We start from the raw sequence: 14,117 nt of genomic DNA, 5'->3' as shown, positions 1-14,117 counted from the left end.
GAGAGAGAGAGAGAGAGAGAGAGAGAGAGAGAGAGAGAGAGAGAGAGAGAGAGAGAGAGAGAGAGAGAGAGAGAGAGAGAGAGAGAGAGAGAGAGGGGAGGGAGGGAGGGAGGGGGAGAGGGGAGGGGGGAGAGAGGAGAGAGAGAGAGAGAGGAGAGAGAGAGAGAGAGAGAGAGAGAGAGAGAGAGAGAGAGAGAGAGAGAGAGAGAGGGAGAGGGAGGGAGGGAGGAGGGGGGGGAGGAGAGAGAGAGAGAGAGAGAGAGAGAGAGAGAGAGAGAGAGAGAGAGAGAGAGAGGAGAGGGGAGGGAGGGAGGGGGATAGGGGGAGGAGAGAGAGAGAGAGAGAGAGAGAGGGAGGGGGAGAGAGGGAGAGAGAGAGAGAGAGAGAGAGAGAGAGAGAGAGAGAGAGAGAGAGAGAGAGAGAGAGAGAGAGAGGAGAGAGAGAGATAGATAGAGAGAGACCATATGAGGGAGAGGACATAACAGAGAGATATAGGGAGGAGGGGGAGAGAGAAGAGAGATAGAGAGGGGGGGTGGGGGGGGGGGAGACGGAGAGAAAAAGAAAGCGGAAAGAGAAAGGACAGACAGACAGACAGACAGATATAATTACATACATAGGTTATATTAGTACACTCAAGACCATGGCAAAATCTACCTATTCAGAATCGTCAGTTATGGAGCATCGGTCTGTCAACAGGATGGATGGACACTGGCTTCACATGGAAATAAAACCCAGGTTCACCGAAGGAACTCAGCTTACCCCAGACAAACTCTCTCCATGATTCGCCACACGGGTCACTGAATCTGTGGCAAAGATGATTGCACATACATTATAACTTATTGGTAAAATATCGGACCATTATCAATTACTATCATTTTACTGAATGCTTAAATCGCCATTAGCTCTTTCAGTTAAATTGCAGGACACCAAGTGGGGTATAATTGTTCTGACCTTCATGTTTGAATAAAAGCAAGATCGTTTGACTGGCTACTCGACTTATGTGAAATCTGAAAGAATCGAAGCTGGATTCATCGTAGCTGAAGTAAGTTTTCAGTCTAGCTTCTACTGTTTTGTGCTTTTCGTTTGTTTGTTTGCTTGTTTGTTTGTTCGTTTGTTTGTTTGTTGTTATTTTGGGGGTGGGTTTTTTTTTTTTTTTTGTGGTTTTGGGCCAGTAGACCTTTTGTTTAGGTTTTTTTACGAGTAAATGTTGACCAGTGATTCACGCAAGCTTTGTAAAACAAAAATATAATTATATAAAGAAAAATGATGAAAATATCTATTGGCTCTTCATTTTGTTGACTATATATAACCCTGACTGTAAACTGTAAATCTTCACTTAAAGACGCTGGCCTTGGTTACTAGGTTGTGTAAAATAGTTTCAGTCATTACTATAGGCGTACGGGCTCCCAGTGTTGTTGTTGTTGGTGGTGGTGGGGAGCTGATTTTTGCCAGAAATAAAAGAAAATGCCCGAATCTGGATAACAACATTAACAAAAATATTTGCATTACTGTCAAACAGCAATATAGGTTTGCAAACGAAACACTACGCACATTTACATGGATTACAACTAATATTGTGTGTAGATTGATAGAAATACATGGTAAAAAGGTCTCAGGTTAGCACATTTTCCCCGAATATCTGTCATTTTTGCCCGAATTTGAGGATTTGCTCCAGAACTAGGGGTAGGGGAGGAGCAGTCCCCCCCCCCACCCTGCCCCCTGTCTCGTACGCATATGACCATTACATGTTTTATTTTTATTGTTACTTTACAATCACTAACATAATTTTGGTTGAGGTCTCACTACACATATCACTTCCGGTTGAGAGTTCATTGATCACGGTCCACTATAGTTCCTAATTGTGACACAAGTTATGGTCTCACTACACAGATCACTTCCGGGTGACAGTTCATTCATCATGGTCCACTATAGTTCCTAATTGTGACACATGTTATGGTTCACATATTCACTTCTAGGAAATGGTGAAGAATTAAAACAATATGTATGTTTAATGGTAAGCCTTCTGGCTGTATTTTACCCATGTTATTTTGTAATATTGTGCATCGACCTTTTGGGACATGGGTATATAGCGCAAGTGACAGCCGGGGTGAATCGGTTAATGAACCACCTGTTCGGACCGGTACTACAGCCAGATGCGATCAAATAGCAAAAAAACTGAGACGGAAATGTTCTCAATTTTGGAATGAAAATAAATGCTTATATAATGTATGTTCGCAATGGTGTATGTTGTTAGTGCCAACGAGAACCCGTTTTATTGGCGATCTTTATTTGAAGTTGGGCAATTGAACATGGGTTTCAGTGGCAGATGACATCTGTGTAGTGAGACCTAAGTTGTCAATATTGGCAAATCCAACGTGTTTCCCGTCGACTTTTATGTTTGAGTAGCTAAAAATAATTTTATGTGAAAAAACCCAAACCCCAGTCATGTATTAGCTTTAACGTGACGGAGCCTAGTTTTTAAACACTACGGCGAGTTTTTTATTAACAGATCCGTTTGTGATAATTGAAATCAGACATTATTTAGATTTTATTGTTTAGATTATCCATTTCCACAAATCGGTAGTGTTTCTAGTCATCCTGGTGTATCTAATACCATGAAATGCATTTCTGATTCCTTTTAAAAACGCACGTTCGTCTGAGAAGTAACGGTTATGGAGACGAGTTCTAGTCTATTTTTTAAGTGTGTTTCGCCATTTCAACGTCACAGATTCTTGTTTTACTCTATTATAACTGTATCCACACGCGTTACAGGTTTGTAGATTAACCAAACTTGGTATCCATTTCCACAGATTCTTGTTTTACTCTATTATAACTGTATCTACATGTGTTACAGGTTTGTAGATTAACCAAACTTGGTATCCATTTTCACAGATTCTTGTTTTACTCTATTATAACTGTATCCACATGTGTTATAGGTTTGTAGATTAACCAAACTTGATATCCATTTCCACAGATTCTTGTTTTACTCTATTATAACTGTATCCACATGTGTTATAGGTTTGTAGATTAACCAAACTTAGTATCCATTTTCACGGATTCTTGTTTTACTCTATTATAACTGTATCCACATGTGTTATAGGTTTGTAGATTAACCAAATTTGTGTTACAGGTTTGTAGATTAACCAAACTTAGTGTCCATTTTCACAGATTCTTGTTTTACTTTATTATAACTGTATCCGTTTGTAGATTAACCAAAGTTAGTATCCATTTTCACAGGTTCTTGTTTTACTCTATTATAACTGTATCCACATGTGTTATAGGTTTGTAGATTAACCAAACTTAGTATCCATTTTCACAGATTTTTGTTTTACTCTATTATAACTGTATCCGTTTGTAGATTAACCAAAGTTAGTATCCATTTTCACAGGTTCTTGTTTTACTCTATTATAACTGTATCCACACGTGTTATAGGTTTGTAGATTAACCAAACTTGGTATCCATTTTCACAGGTTCTTGTTTTACTCTATTATAACTGTATCCACACGTGTTATAGGTTTGTAGATTAACCAAACTTGGTATCCATTTTCACAGGTTCTTGTTTTACTCTATTATAACTGTATCCACACGTGTTATAGGTTTGTAGATTAACCAAACTTGGTATCCATTTTCACAGATTCTTGTTTTACTCTATTATAACTGTATCCACATGTGTTACAGGTTTGTAGATTAACCAAACTTGGTATCCATTTTCACAGATTCTTGTTTTACTCTATTATAACTGTATCCACATGTGTTACATGTTTGTAGATTAACCAAACTTAGTATCCATTTTCACGGATGGAAACTAGGGTTTGCGACTTTAATTTATTTGGATTTTAGGTTAATACAAGTTCTTGAGCAGGAAATTATGCAGGAGAGTTTAGACTGTGGCGAATGAAGTTTCTGTGATCGTCGGGTCATGCTCTCCAGGAAAAATATATTTAAAAAAAGAAGCTTTGAGAAAGGTGGTTCGATTCCCAAATTCCCACCTGCATATGCGCCTGTAATAATGTATAATATAATAAATATTTGCTTTCTGTTTAGGTTAAGATGATGCTGTTTACTGTTGCTCTCTGGTCTCTGTTGGTCGTATGTACCGCCGCACCATCCAAGTCGCTTGGACACCCACGAACGCGACGTAAGTTGAATTTGTTACTAAATAGAAGTATTAATTTCGCAACATTGCTACAGGAAAAAGATCTTTCTAAAGATATATATATATATATATATATATATATATATATATATATATATATATATATATATATATATTAAATCTCAAATTATAACGCCGTTTGTATCAAAATGTATAACTCGGAAATTGTCTCAATATTAGAGAGCTCGCTTGAGATAGAAAGATAAATAGATAGATAGATAGATAGATATGTAGATAGTTAGTCAGACAGTCAGACAAACATACATAGATAGATAGATAGATAGATAGATAGATAGATAGATAGATATAAATATGAATTAAATCTCAAATTACATATTCGGAAATTGTCTCATTAATATTAGAGAGCTCGCTTGAGATAGATAGAAAGATAGATAGATAGATAGATAGATAGATAGATAGATAGATAGATAGAAAGATAGATAGATAGATAGACAGACAGACAGACAGAGATAGAGAGATAGAGAGATAGATAGATAGATGGGTCGATAGATAGGTAGAGAGATAGGTAGAGAGATACAAAGATACAGAGATAGATAGATAGATAGATAGATAGATAGATAGATATGTAGATAGTTAGTTAGACAGTCAGACAAACATACATAGATAGATAGATAGATAGATAGATAAATAGATAGATTTAGAGTTAGATATATATATATAGTCAGTCAGACAGACATGCAGTTAGGCAGACAGAGATATAGATAGACAGGCAGGCAGACAGATGGTAGGATGAACAAATAACATTATGCCAACCCCATACCTGGGAATGGACAATTTGTCCTGTCTGCATTTAGCATTACAAGTAAAATATGACTAATCTGTATTCTGTTCCTTACAAAAGGTCAGATTTGGTCGGACTGCGTTGTAAACGGAGTCACCTACAGACACGGAGAGTATTTCACCCTGACCAACACCCCGTGTCTCCGCTACAGATGCAATCAAGGAGGTTATCGGGTGGAAATTTGGCGTGAGTATTAATTCTTACTTCATCTTGAGGAACATTTCGCGCGCGTAGGTTTTTTGCGTGCGTCCGTGTGTCTGTGTTTGTGTGTGTGTTTGTGCAGGCATGGTGTTTGTGTGCGCGTGTGTGGGTGTGGGTGTGGGTGTGGGTGTACACGTGACTAGTTGTGTATGCGCGTGTGGGTGCGTACGCACGCGTAGGTATGTGTGGGTGCACGCGTTGAGTGTGGGTGCGTACGCGTGGGTGTGTGTGTGTGGTCGGGCGTGTTGTTCGTATGCCCATGGGTGTGTGTGTGAGTTTGTGTTTGGTATGTGTGTGTGGGTGGGTGCGCGTGGATGAGTGGGATTGCGCGTGTTTGTTTCTATGTATGTATGTATGTATGTATGTATGTATGTATGTATGTATGTATGTATGTATGTATGTGTGTGTGTGTGCATGTATGTATGTATGTATTGATGTATGAATATCTATATATTGTATGTATGTCGAGGTTGACTATTACATACATAGATATTAACGCACTGGCGCAGGGGATAATTAAATCCTTTCTGGCCTCACAATGTGTCCCATGCCGTTACTGGGACTCGAACCTGTGGCACCGATTCGCCCGCAAATTGCAAGGCTAAGCACGATACGCTCTGAGCTATCGAAGCTTCCATAAAAAGGAAGCTCTTTAACTCAACCATATGCATGGGGCCTACAATCTACGCGGTCGATCCGCTTACGTGCATGAAACAGTGGGCAGACCTGGCACTGGCTAGTATGTATTGATGTATGAATATCTATATATTGTATGTATGTCGAGGTTGACTATTACATACATAGATATTAACGCACTGGCGCAGGGGATAATTAAATCCTTTCTGGCCTCACAATGTGTCCCATGCCGTTGCTGGGACTCGAACCTGTGGCACCGATTCGCCCGCAAATTGCAAGGCTAACCACGATACGCTCTGAGCTATCGAAACTTCCATAAAAAGGAAGCTCTTTAACTCAACCATATGCATGGGGCCTACAATCTACGCGGTCGATCCCGCTTACGTGCATGAAACAGTGAGCAGACCTGGCACTGGCTAGTATGTATTGATGTATGAATATCTATATATTGTATGTATGTCGAGGTTGACTATTACATACATAGATATTAACGCACTGGCGCAGGGGATAATTAAATCCTTTCTGGCCTCACAATGTGTTCCATGTCGTTGCTGGGACTCGAACATGTGGCACCGATTCGCCCGCAAATTGTAAGACTAACCACGATACGCTCTGAGCTATCGAAGCTTCCATAAAAAGGAAGTTCTTTAAATCAACCATATGCATGGGGCCTACAATCTACGCGGTCTATCCCGCTTACGTGCATGAAACAGTGGGCAGACCTGGCACTGGCTAGTATGTATGTATATATGTATATATGTATGTATGAATGAATGAATGAATGTATACATGTATGTATACTAGTTACAACAAGTTAAGGGCCAGTATCAAATTTTATCTTCCTTTTTCAAAAACAATTAGACACAAATTCAGGGGCGGTGACAGGTAATAAACAGTAGGTTGCAGACATAGTTAAAGAATTGCAGATTGTACATACCACAGCTTTTTACTCATAGCTTGTTTGGTTGCCAGAAGAAAGCATAACAAATCCTAAATTGTTTTGCTTTTTAAAAGAAATGATTTGTTTTGCGAAGTAGGGCACCTGCCTGAAGAACAAACATGATGAACGTAAAACTCCTTTTTTATTTTAACGCATGTCACGTCAGATTAGAGTTGGGAGGATATAAATTTCGTTGCAATCTGGGTTTTTTTAACCGTACCACCAAAACGTAAACTGAGCATTCCGGACTGTGCATGGTTAAGACCCGGCATGGCCGAATGATGACGTATCCACGAGACAATTAGCGAGACACCTGCAAGTGCGCCATTCCATCATCCAAGAGGGTTTCTACTTCACTGGCACAGCAAATGAGCTATCTCGCACCAGTGTTCGTGAATGAAAGAAAGAAATGTTTTATTTTACGACGCACTCAACACATTTTATTTATAGTTATATGGCGTCGGTATCTGGATTAAAAATCCTATGCCTCGACTGGGATCCGAACCCAGTACCTACCAGCCTGTAGACCGATGGCCTAACCACGATGCCACCGAGGCCGGTGTTTGTGAATGAATGAATGAATGTTTAAAAACGAGAAGCACCTCAGCAAACGCATTGGTTATGTCAGGTTATTTACTAACGCGTTTTGCGATTTCTTTTCTGTTATAAAATGAGGTTTTACCAAAATTGCTATTATATTTTAAGAGTGTCAACATGAAATATTAATTCTTACTCCATCTTCAAGATCACCTCGCGTGTGCATGCATGCGTCCGTGCGTGCGTGTGTGTGTGCATGTGTATGCGTGCGTGCGTGCGTGCGTGTGTGTGTGTGTATCCAAAATGAATACCATGAATAAATATGTTATTGGCAGAGGACATGTAATATCTACTTAGTTGGCGTGGTTCTTCTGAAGAATGAATGAAAGAAAGAATGAATGAATATGAATGTATGAGTGAATGAATGTTTAGAAACGCTCTAGCTGACAATATATATATAGTCCGTCCCATCCTTCTACACAAATACTTTTTTGGTAAATAATTTCAATTTGGTTTGACTTAAGAAAAAACGTAAAATGTTTTCGATAAAAAACCACAAAAAAGGCGCTCCCTGTCAGGACTATATATTCCTTACCTGTCATAAAATGAGTTTTACCAAAATTGCTCTTGTATTTCAGAGTGTGAACATGAAAATAAATGTCACGCCCTCAATTCAGAAATTCGCTTGGGCTGCGACATACATCGATGTGAGAACAGAGGAGACTGGGTTGGATTCGTGTCCGCAAGACACGGTAAGTAAATCTGCTGATGTATACAGGTACGGTAAGGGGTGGGGGTGGGGTGGGTGGATTTGGGGAGAGGGCTCGCAAACAATTTGACTGGTACCGTCGTGTTTTATTATATCACACTAGTTTAATTGTGCAAAATGTTCGGTGGGGGTGGGGTGGGGGTGGCGTGGGGGGAGGGGGATAGAGAAAGTTCGGGCAAACAATTTGAATGGTTATATCGTGTTTTATTGTATATTATTTTAACATTCTAGGCACAAAAAAAAAAAAAAAAAAAGGAGAAAAAAGTAGGGCGTTCAGGGTTAGACTACAAACTGTCACGACGGAGTTTGCCAACTCGTTGATCTCTTACTTCTACGGCTGTCCCGTTGCTAGTACATGTATGAGTGCTCTTACAGCTCGATTCTCGTCGTATTCAACACTTACAACTGATTAGTTGTTGATCTGAGCGCACGCGTCGAAAGTTGGAAGTGGAGGAAATTACAACGCAACTGTCCAGTTGGCCAACTCCGTCGTAACAGTTGATAGTCTGTACTTGCATTACTATCCTGAACACCCTCCGGTAGTCATTGGTGTGTTATGTCGTTAAACATTAATTAATTCGTTCATTCATTCGTTCATTCGTTCGTTCGTTCATTCATTCATTCATTCATTCATTCATTCATTCTATGGGCATGTTCGAAAATGTCATTGCCCTCGAACTTGACTTGTTTCCATGTCAATTAAAAAATAATAATAATAAAAAATAAAAAAACATTAAAAAATGTTAGTAAACAATAATAAAACATTGTTTAATTACGCATGCGCCATCAACTCAGCTAATGGATCTTACATTTTTAGTTTACGTTCTTTCCATTTTGTTGGTCAACTCGCGTCATCAGTTGGTCAACTCGCTCAAATCCTAATTTATTATATAACAATGGTGTAGATGAATTTCTACATATTAAAAATAAATGATTGAAATTGCATGTAAATTTAGCTGTGGATGGACATTTCTGGCTGATGTGTATTTAATATTAAAAGTTATTGAAAGAAAAAACAAATGCCACTCCTCTCTGTTCTGCTACTGAAGGTTACAGTTGAAAGACAACCTTACACGATTATACAGGTAGCCAAGTTTTAGGTTTTTACCAAATAAATTATTTACCAGGGGTGCAGAAATGGAACATATTTCGCTAGCCCGCCGGACCAGAACCAACTAAAATTTACTAGCCCGCAATAATTTCTACTAGTCCCCAGTCTATAGAATAATATATTATTAATAATATTATAATATACAGTGTCTCCACTTCAAATGATATATATATATATATATATATTTATATATATATATATATATAGATACATTGACAAAACATTATTAAGAACACCTGGTAGGTGATCAACATCACGTGGCAAACAAAATCTAAAAGATAGATCGCCCGTCGGGCTGGTAGTTGCATTTATAACTCGTCCGTCAGAATGTTTACTCGCATTTGGCGAGCGGGTGAGTACTTTCTGCACCCCTGTTTACCATAATATTATCGATAAATACCAGATCTACCATTCTTTGTTTCTACGGAGTTATGTCTCTTTCACGAACTGCGATATCATATAACATACACCGGCCTCGGTGGTGTCGTGGTTAAGCCATCGGACATAAGGCTGGTAGGTACAGGGTTCACAGCCCGGTACAGGCTACCATCCAGAGCGAGTTTTAACGACTCAGTGGGTAGGTGTAGGACCACTACACCCTCTTCTCTCTCACTTACTACTATCCAACTAGCAACTAACCCACTGTCCTGGACAGACAGCCCAGATAGCGGAGGTGGTTGCCCAGGACAGCGTGTTTGAACCTTAGTTGGATATAATCACGAGAATAAGTTAAAATGAAATTAAATATAATATCGTTTATTAATGAAAATTCGAGCTCATGTACACTTTGAAAAACATGTATGTCTTCGCTATCAACTGAGATTGTTAAATTTTAATGTATTCACCACGTTTACCTCCACCGCTAAACATATTAACGACAGCCTGTTGTAAGTTTTAGACAGCACGTACGTTTGTGGATATAATATGCAATTGTAACGGTCGTCCTTAAGCGTACGAGACAGGAGCAAATCCTTAAATTCGGGCAATTAATGAACTGGCCTGATACCTTTTCACCATGTTTTTCCATCGTTCTACTCGCAAAATTAGTTGTACTCCAAGCAGAAATGCATAGTGATTAGTTTGCAACCCTACTGAGCTGTTTTGCAGTAATGCTAATATGAATAAATGCTATTATCGGGTATTTTCGTTTAATTCGGGCAAAAAGCAGCCTGCCCCACCCCCTCACCCCTACAAAAACTGCAGCCCGTACACGCCTGTAGGGTCGTATCAAATATAAAATTAGAAATGTCGTGCTTGTTGTTGTTGTTATTGTTGTTGTTGTAGTTAAATACTAGTATACCCATAGTTATTGTTTTGATTTCACAGAGTGCCGGGACGAAAGAGGTCAATGCCATCCAATAAATTCACAAAGACGGGTTGGATGTTCCGAACAACGATGCGAGCAACGCGGAAATATGATAGGTTTCTTCTCTGTAAACCAAGGTACTGGCGAATATAAATAGATAACTACTATATAATGAGATTTTAAAACTGTTGCGTTCATATCTCTTTATTTTATCGGTTTTGATTTAAAAATTATTGTCCTTCGCTAAATTTGCTCCATATATATATATATATATATATATATATATATATATATATATATATATGTACACACAAGCGAGCGCGCGCACACATACACACACACACACACACACACACACACACACACACACACACACACGCACATACACACTCGTACATATGTGATTGAGGGAATATTAGTGTGTCATAGGTTAAAAAAAACTAAAAACAAAACAGCCGAGAAACGCTACTGTAAACAGATTTAGGGGAGTAGCCTGGGTGGGGTGGGGGGGGTGGGGGGGGGTGGTGGTGGCAATTTTTACAGTGCTATATTAGGCTATTTATATAGATGTCCACGGAAAATGTAGACAACGGTTCCGCTAAATTAATATTCTATACACACACACACACACACACACACACACACACACACACACACAAACACACCGCCGCCCGATCCTGACCACACTATGCCCCTGAGAGTTTATCTAAAACCAATACCAAAATGTGTTTTATCAAGCATCCTGTGGTTCAGTTAATTTGTCGAAACAAATTCTTACAAATTTAAAGTTTGTTTTGTTAAATTACACCACTAGAGCACATTGATTACTTAATCATCGGCTACTGAGAGTCAAATTATGATAACGAATTTAATCCGAAAAAAAAGAGTGCAGAGTTTAACGATATCTCAGCAAATTTAAAATTACAATATATTTGGTATATCAAAGGCCGTGGTATGTACTACCCTGTCTGTGGGATGGTGCATATAAAAGATCCCTTACTGATAATCGAAAAGAGTAGCCCATGAAGTGGTGCCAGCGGGTTTCCTCTCTCTTTATCTGTGTGGTCCTTAACCATATGCCTGACGCCATATAACCGTAAATAAAATGTGTTGAGTGCGTCATTAAATAAAAATCTGACCGATTGCACAGTCGAAAGATGCTGTGGATCGGTTGGTCCAAACTGATTGTCGTCGATGATCGATTGTGACATTCCAACTGTTTCATTTCTTGCCAAAGATGTTTTAGCATATTCATAAAGTTATCACAAATATATCTTAAAGGACCAGACCCTAGTTTTTAAACACTAAGGCATATTTTTCACCTAGAGCATAGTTTCAACCCGTAAAATTGGACACTAAGTTTGGTTAATTTACAAACCTGTAACAAATTTGGATACAGCAGAGCGAAACAAGAATATGTGATGTTGAAATACCCTTAAAAATAGACTAAAACGCGACTCCATAATCATTACTTCTCAGACGCACGTGCATTTTGTGGTATTAGAAACACAAGGATTCCCAGAAACACTTCGGGTGTACGGAAATCGGTAACCTAAACAATAAAATATAAGTAATGGTTGATTTCAGTGATCATAAACGGCTCTAATAGTGAAACATATGCCTTAATGTTTAAAAACTAGGGTATGTCCCTTTAAAAAAGTTGGAGTTAGTTAAAGAAAAAAGATATCTGGCATTATATATGTCGCGTCCTGTCATATAGCCCTAAATCCTTTTGTTATTGTTTTGCCCCATACGAATTACATAAATCATATTGTAAAATGTCTTCTGGATACGGTTTTAATAGTGTAAGTCTTGGCATGCAGTGTCATGGTAGTAAGTACCACATTTGGTTATTTTTACAGTTATTTGTCATAACTAATTACAGATGAATCGAGTCTACATATAATCGTTGCATGATCAACTCGAAAATACAGAAACTGTAATGTTCTGCCACTCAATTGTTATTGATAAACAATAGTTTTCTAGAGAATCGCGGTAAAAATAGAAATATACGTCACATAATATCTATCAAACTAGCAGTTAGTTCGTTGCCATCAACGAGATATGGGTGGAAAAAATATACGTGGTAACTGTGATGCCACACGCTTTTAAAACCTGTCGATCATTTTCGATAGATTATCAATACCAAAATGTTTTGGCACGTAAACGAAGTTTTTTAATTGTTACTTTTATACATATGTAATTCAAGGCATTTATCGATATAAAAATAACTTAATATATATTTTTAATTATACCAATTTGAGACTGTCGTTTAATGTGTTTTATTCTACTTTCTGCAGGTCCACAAATGTGTCAAGACGCCAATGGAGCATGTCATTCGCCAGGGCCAGCTACTTTCCCCTATCGTTTTCACGATGGGCGTTACTACAACTCCTGCAGGTGTGTGACTATGGGATCGCATCTGTCCGTGCGCTGTGTTGACACGTGGCCTGGCAAATAAAAAAATCCTTTTATTCAGTAATCTTGTGACAATAAACCTCATGTGTCACCTTTCAAGGAATCAGTCTTGTTCTTTGGTTACTGTAAATTATTTTATTTTTATCAGTATTTTATGTAGGTGTTTTTTGTGGGGTTTTTTTGTGTGTGTGTGGGGGAGGGGGAGGGGGTGTGTTTATTGTTTAACGTTTGATGTAGAGCTTTGGGTTTTTTGATTTGTTGTTGGTTTGTTATTGACTGGTGTTTTTTTATTTTATTTGGTGCGGGATGGGGTAGGGTAGAGAGCGGTGTTCTATAAAATATAAAATGAATGACTATTTATCGATTCCCCAACACTTCAAAGTATATCGCCTGTAGGGACCCATTGTGTTTAACAATAAGCGTACGAGACGGGTCGGGGGTGGCTGGGGGGGGGGGGGGGGGGGGGGGTCAGCTGCACTCCTACCATTGCTGAAGTAAATCTTCGAATTAGGGCAAAATCGATGGAGACATTACAAATGAGGTATATGTGACAAACATATTTCGAAACAACGAGCTAGTGTCCATGGCACTCCTCACGTACTGCAATAACATAGAGCAATGTGTTGGGTTTTTTACTTTGGCCTGCCATAAAAATATCGTACGTGTCTATCAAAATGAAGTCCCCGTTGTTCTAAAATTGTATGACACGGCCAAACAAAATATATTGCTGGTCTCTGTCCAGCGCGCGCGTCCATTCTGATTTCGCGCGTCAGCATTTTATTTTTTTCAAATTTCTCGTAAAAGCTACAAATTAAAAGCACCATATATATATATATAATACGTAACCGTAAAATAAAATGTATTGAGCGTCTTTAAATAAAATATTTCCTTCCTTTCTTTCTATATATACGTGAATTGATGAAGCCATTGTACGCGGGGGCGGGACGTAGCTCAGTGGTACAGCATTCGATCGATGCGTGGTCGGTGTGGGATCGATCCCCGTTGGTGGGTCCATTGAGCTATTTCTCGTTCCAGTCAGTGCACCACGACTGGTATATCAAAGGTCGTGGTATGTACTACCCTGTATGTGAGATGGTGCATATAAAAGATCCCTTGCTGTTAATCGAAAAGCGTACCCCATTCCTCTCTCAATATCTGTGTGGTCCTTAACCATATGTCTGATGCCATATAATCGTAAATAAAATGTGTTGAGTGCGTCGTTAAATAGAACATTTCCTTCC

At 38.8% G+C, this 14,117-nt stretch overlaps 1 protein-coding gene across 1 annotated transcript; it reads left to right on the top strand.

The window, feature by feature from the left end:
- Positions 1-715: 715 nt before the first annotated feature.
- On the top strand, positions 716-12,972 carry LOC121378256. The gene is made up of 6 exons (XM_041506334.1): positions 716-1,042; positions 4,045-4,138; positions 5,019-5,144; positions 7,911-8,024; positions 10,479-10,595; positions 12,759-12,972. The coding sequence occupies exons 2-6, from the start codon at positions 4,051-4,053 to the stop codon at positions 12,917-12,919; spliced, it is 606 nt and encodes a 201-aa protein (XP_041362268.1). The 5' UTR covers positions 716-1,042; positions 4,045-4,050; the 3' UTR covers positions 12,920-12,972.
- The last annotated feature ends 1,145 nt before the right edge of the window (positions 12,973-14,117 follow it).

Source organism: Gigantopelta aegis, chromosome 8, assembly GCF_016097555.1.
Source record: "Gigantopelta aegis isolate Gae_Host chromosome 8, Gae_host_genome, whole genome shotgun sequence".
NCBI classification, from domain to species: Eukaryota; Metazoa; Mollusca; class Gastropoda; order Neomphalida; family Peltospiridae; genus Gigantopelta; species Gigantopelta aegis.
The sequence above is the reverse complement of the archived record's forward strand: the minus strand, read 5'-3'. Positions and strand labels throughout refer to the sequence as shown.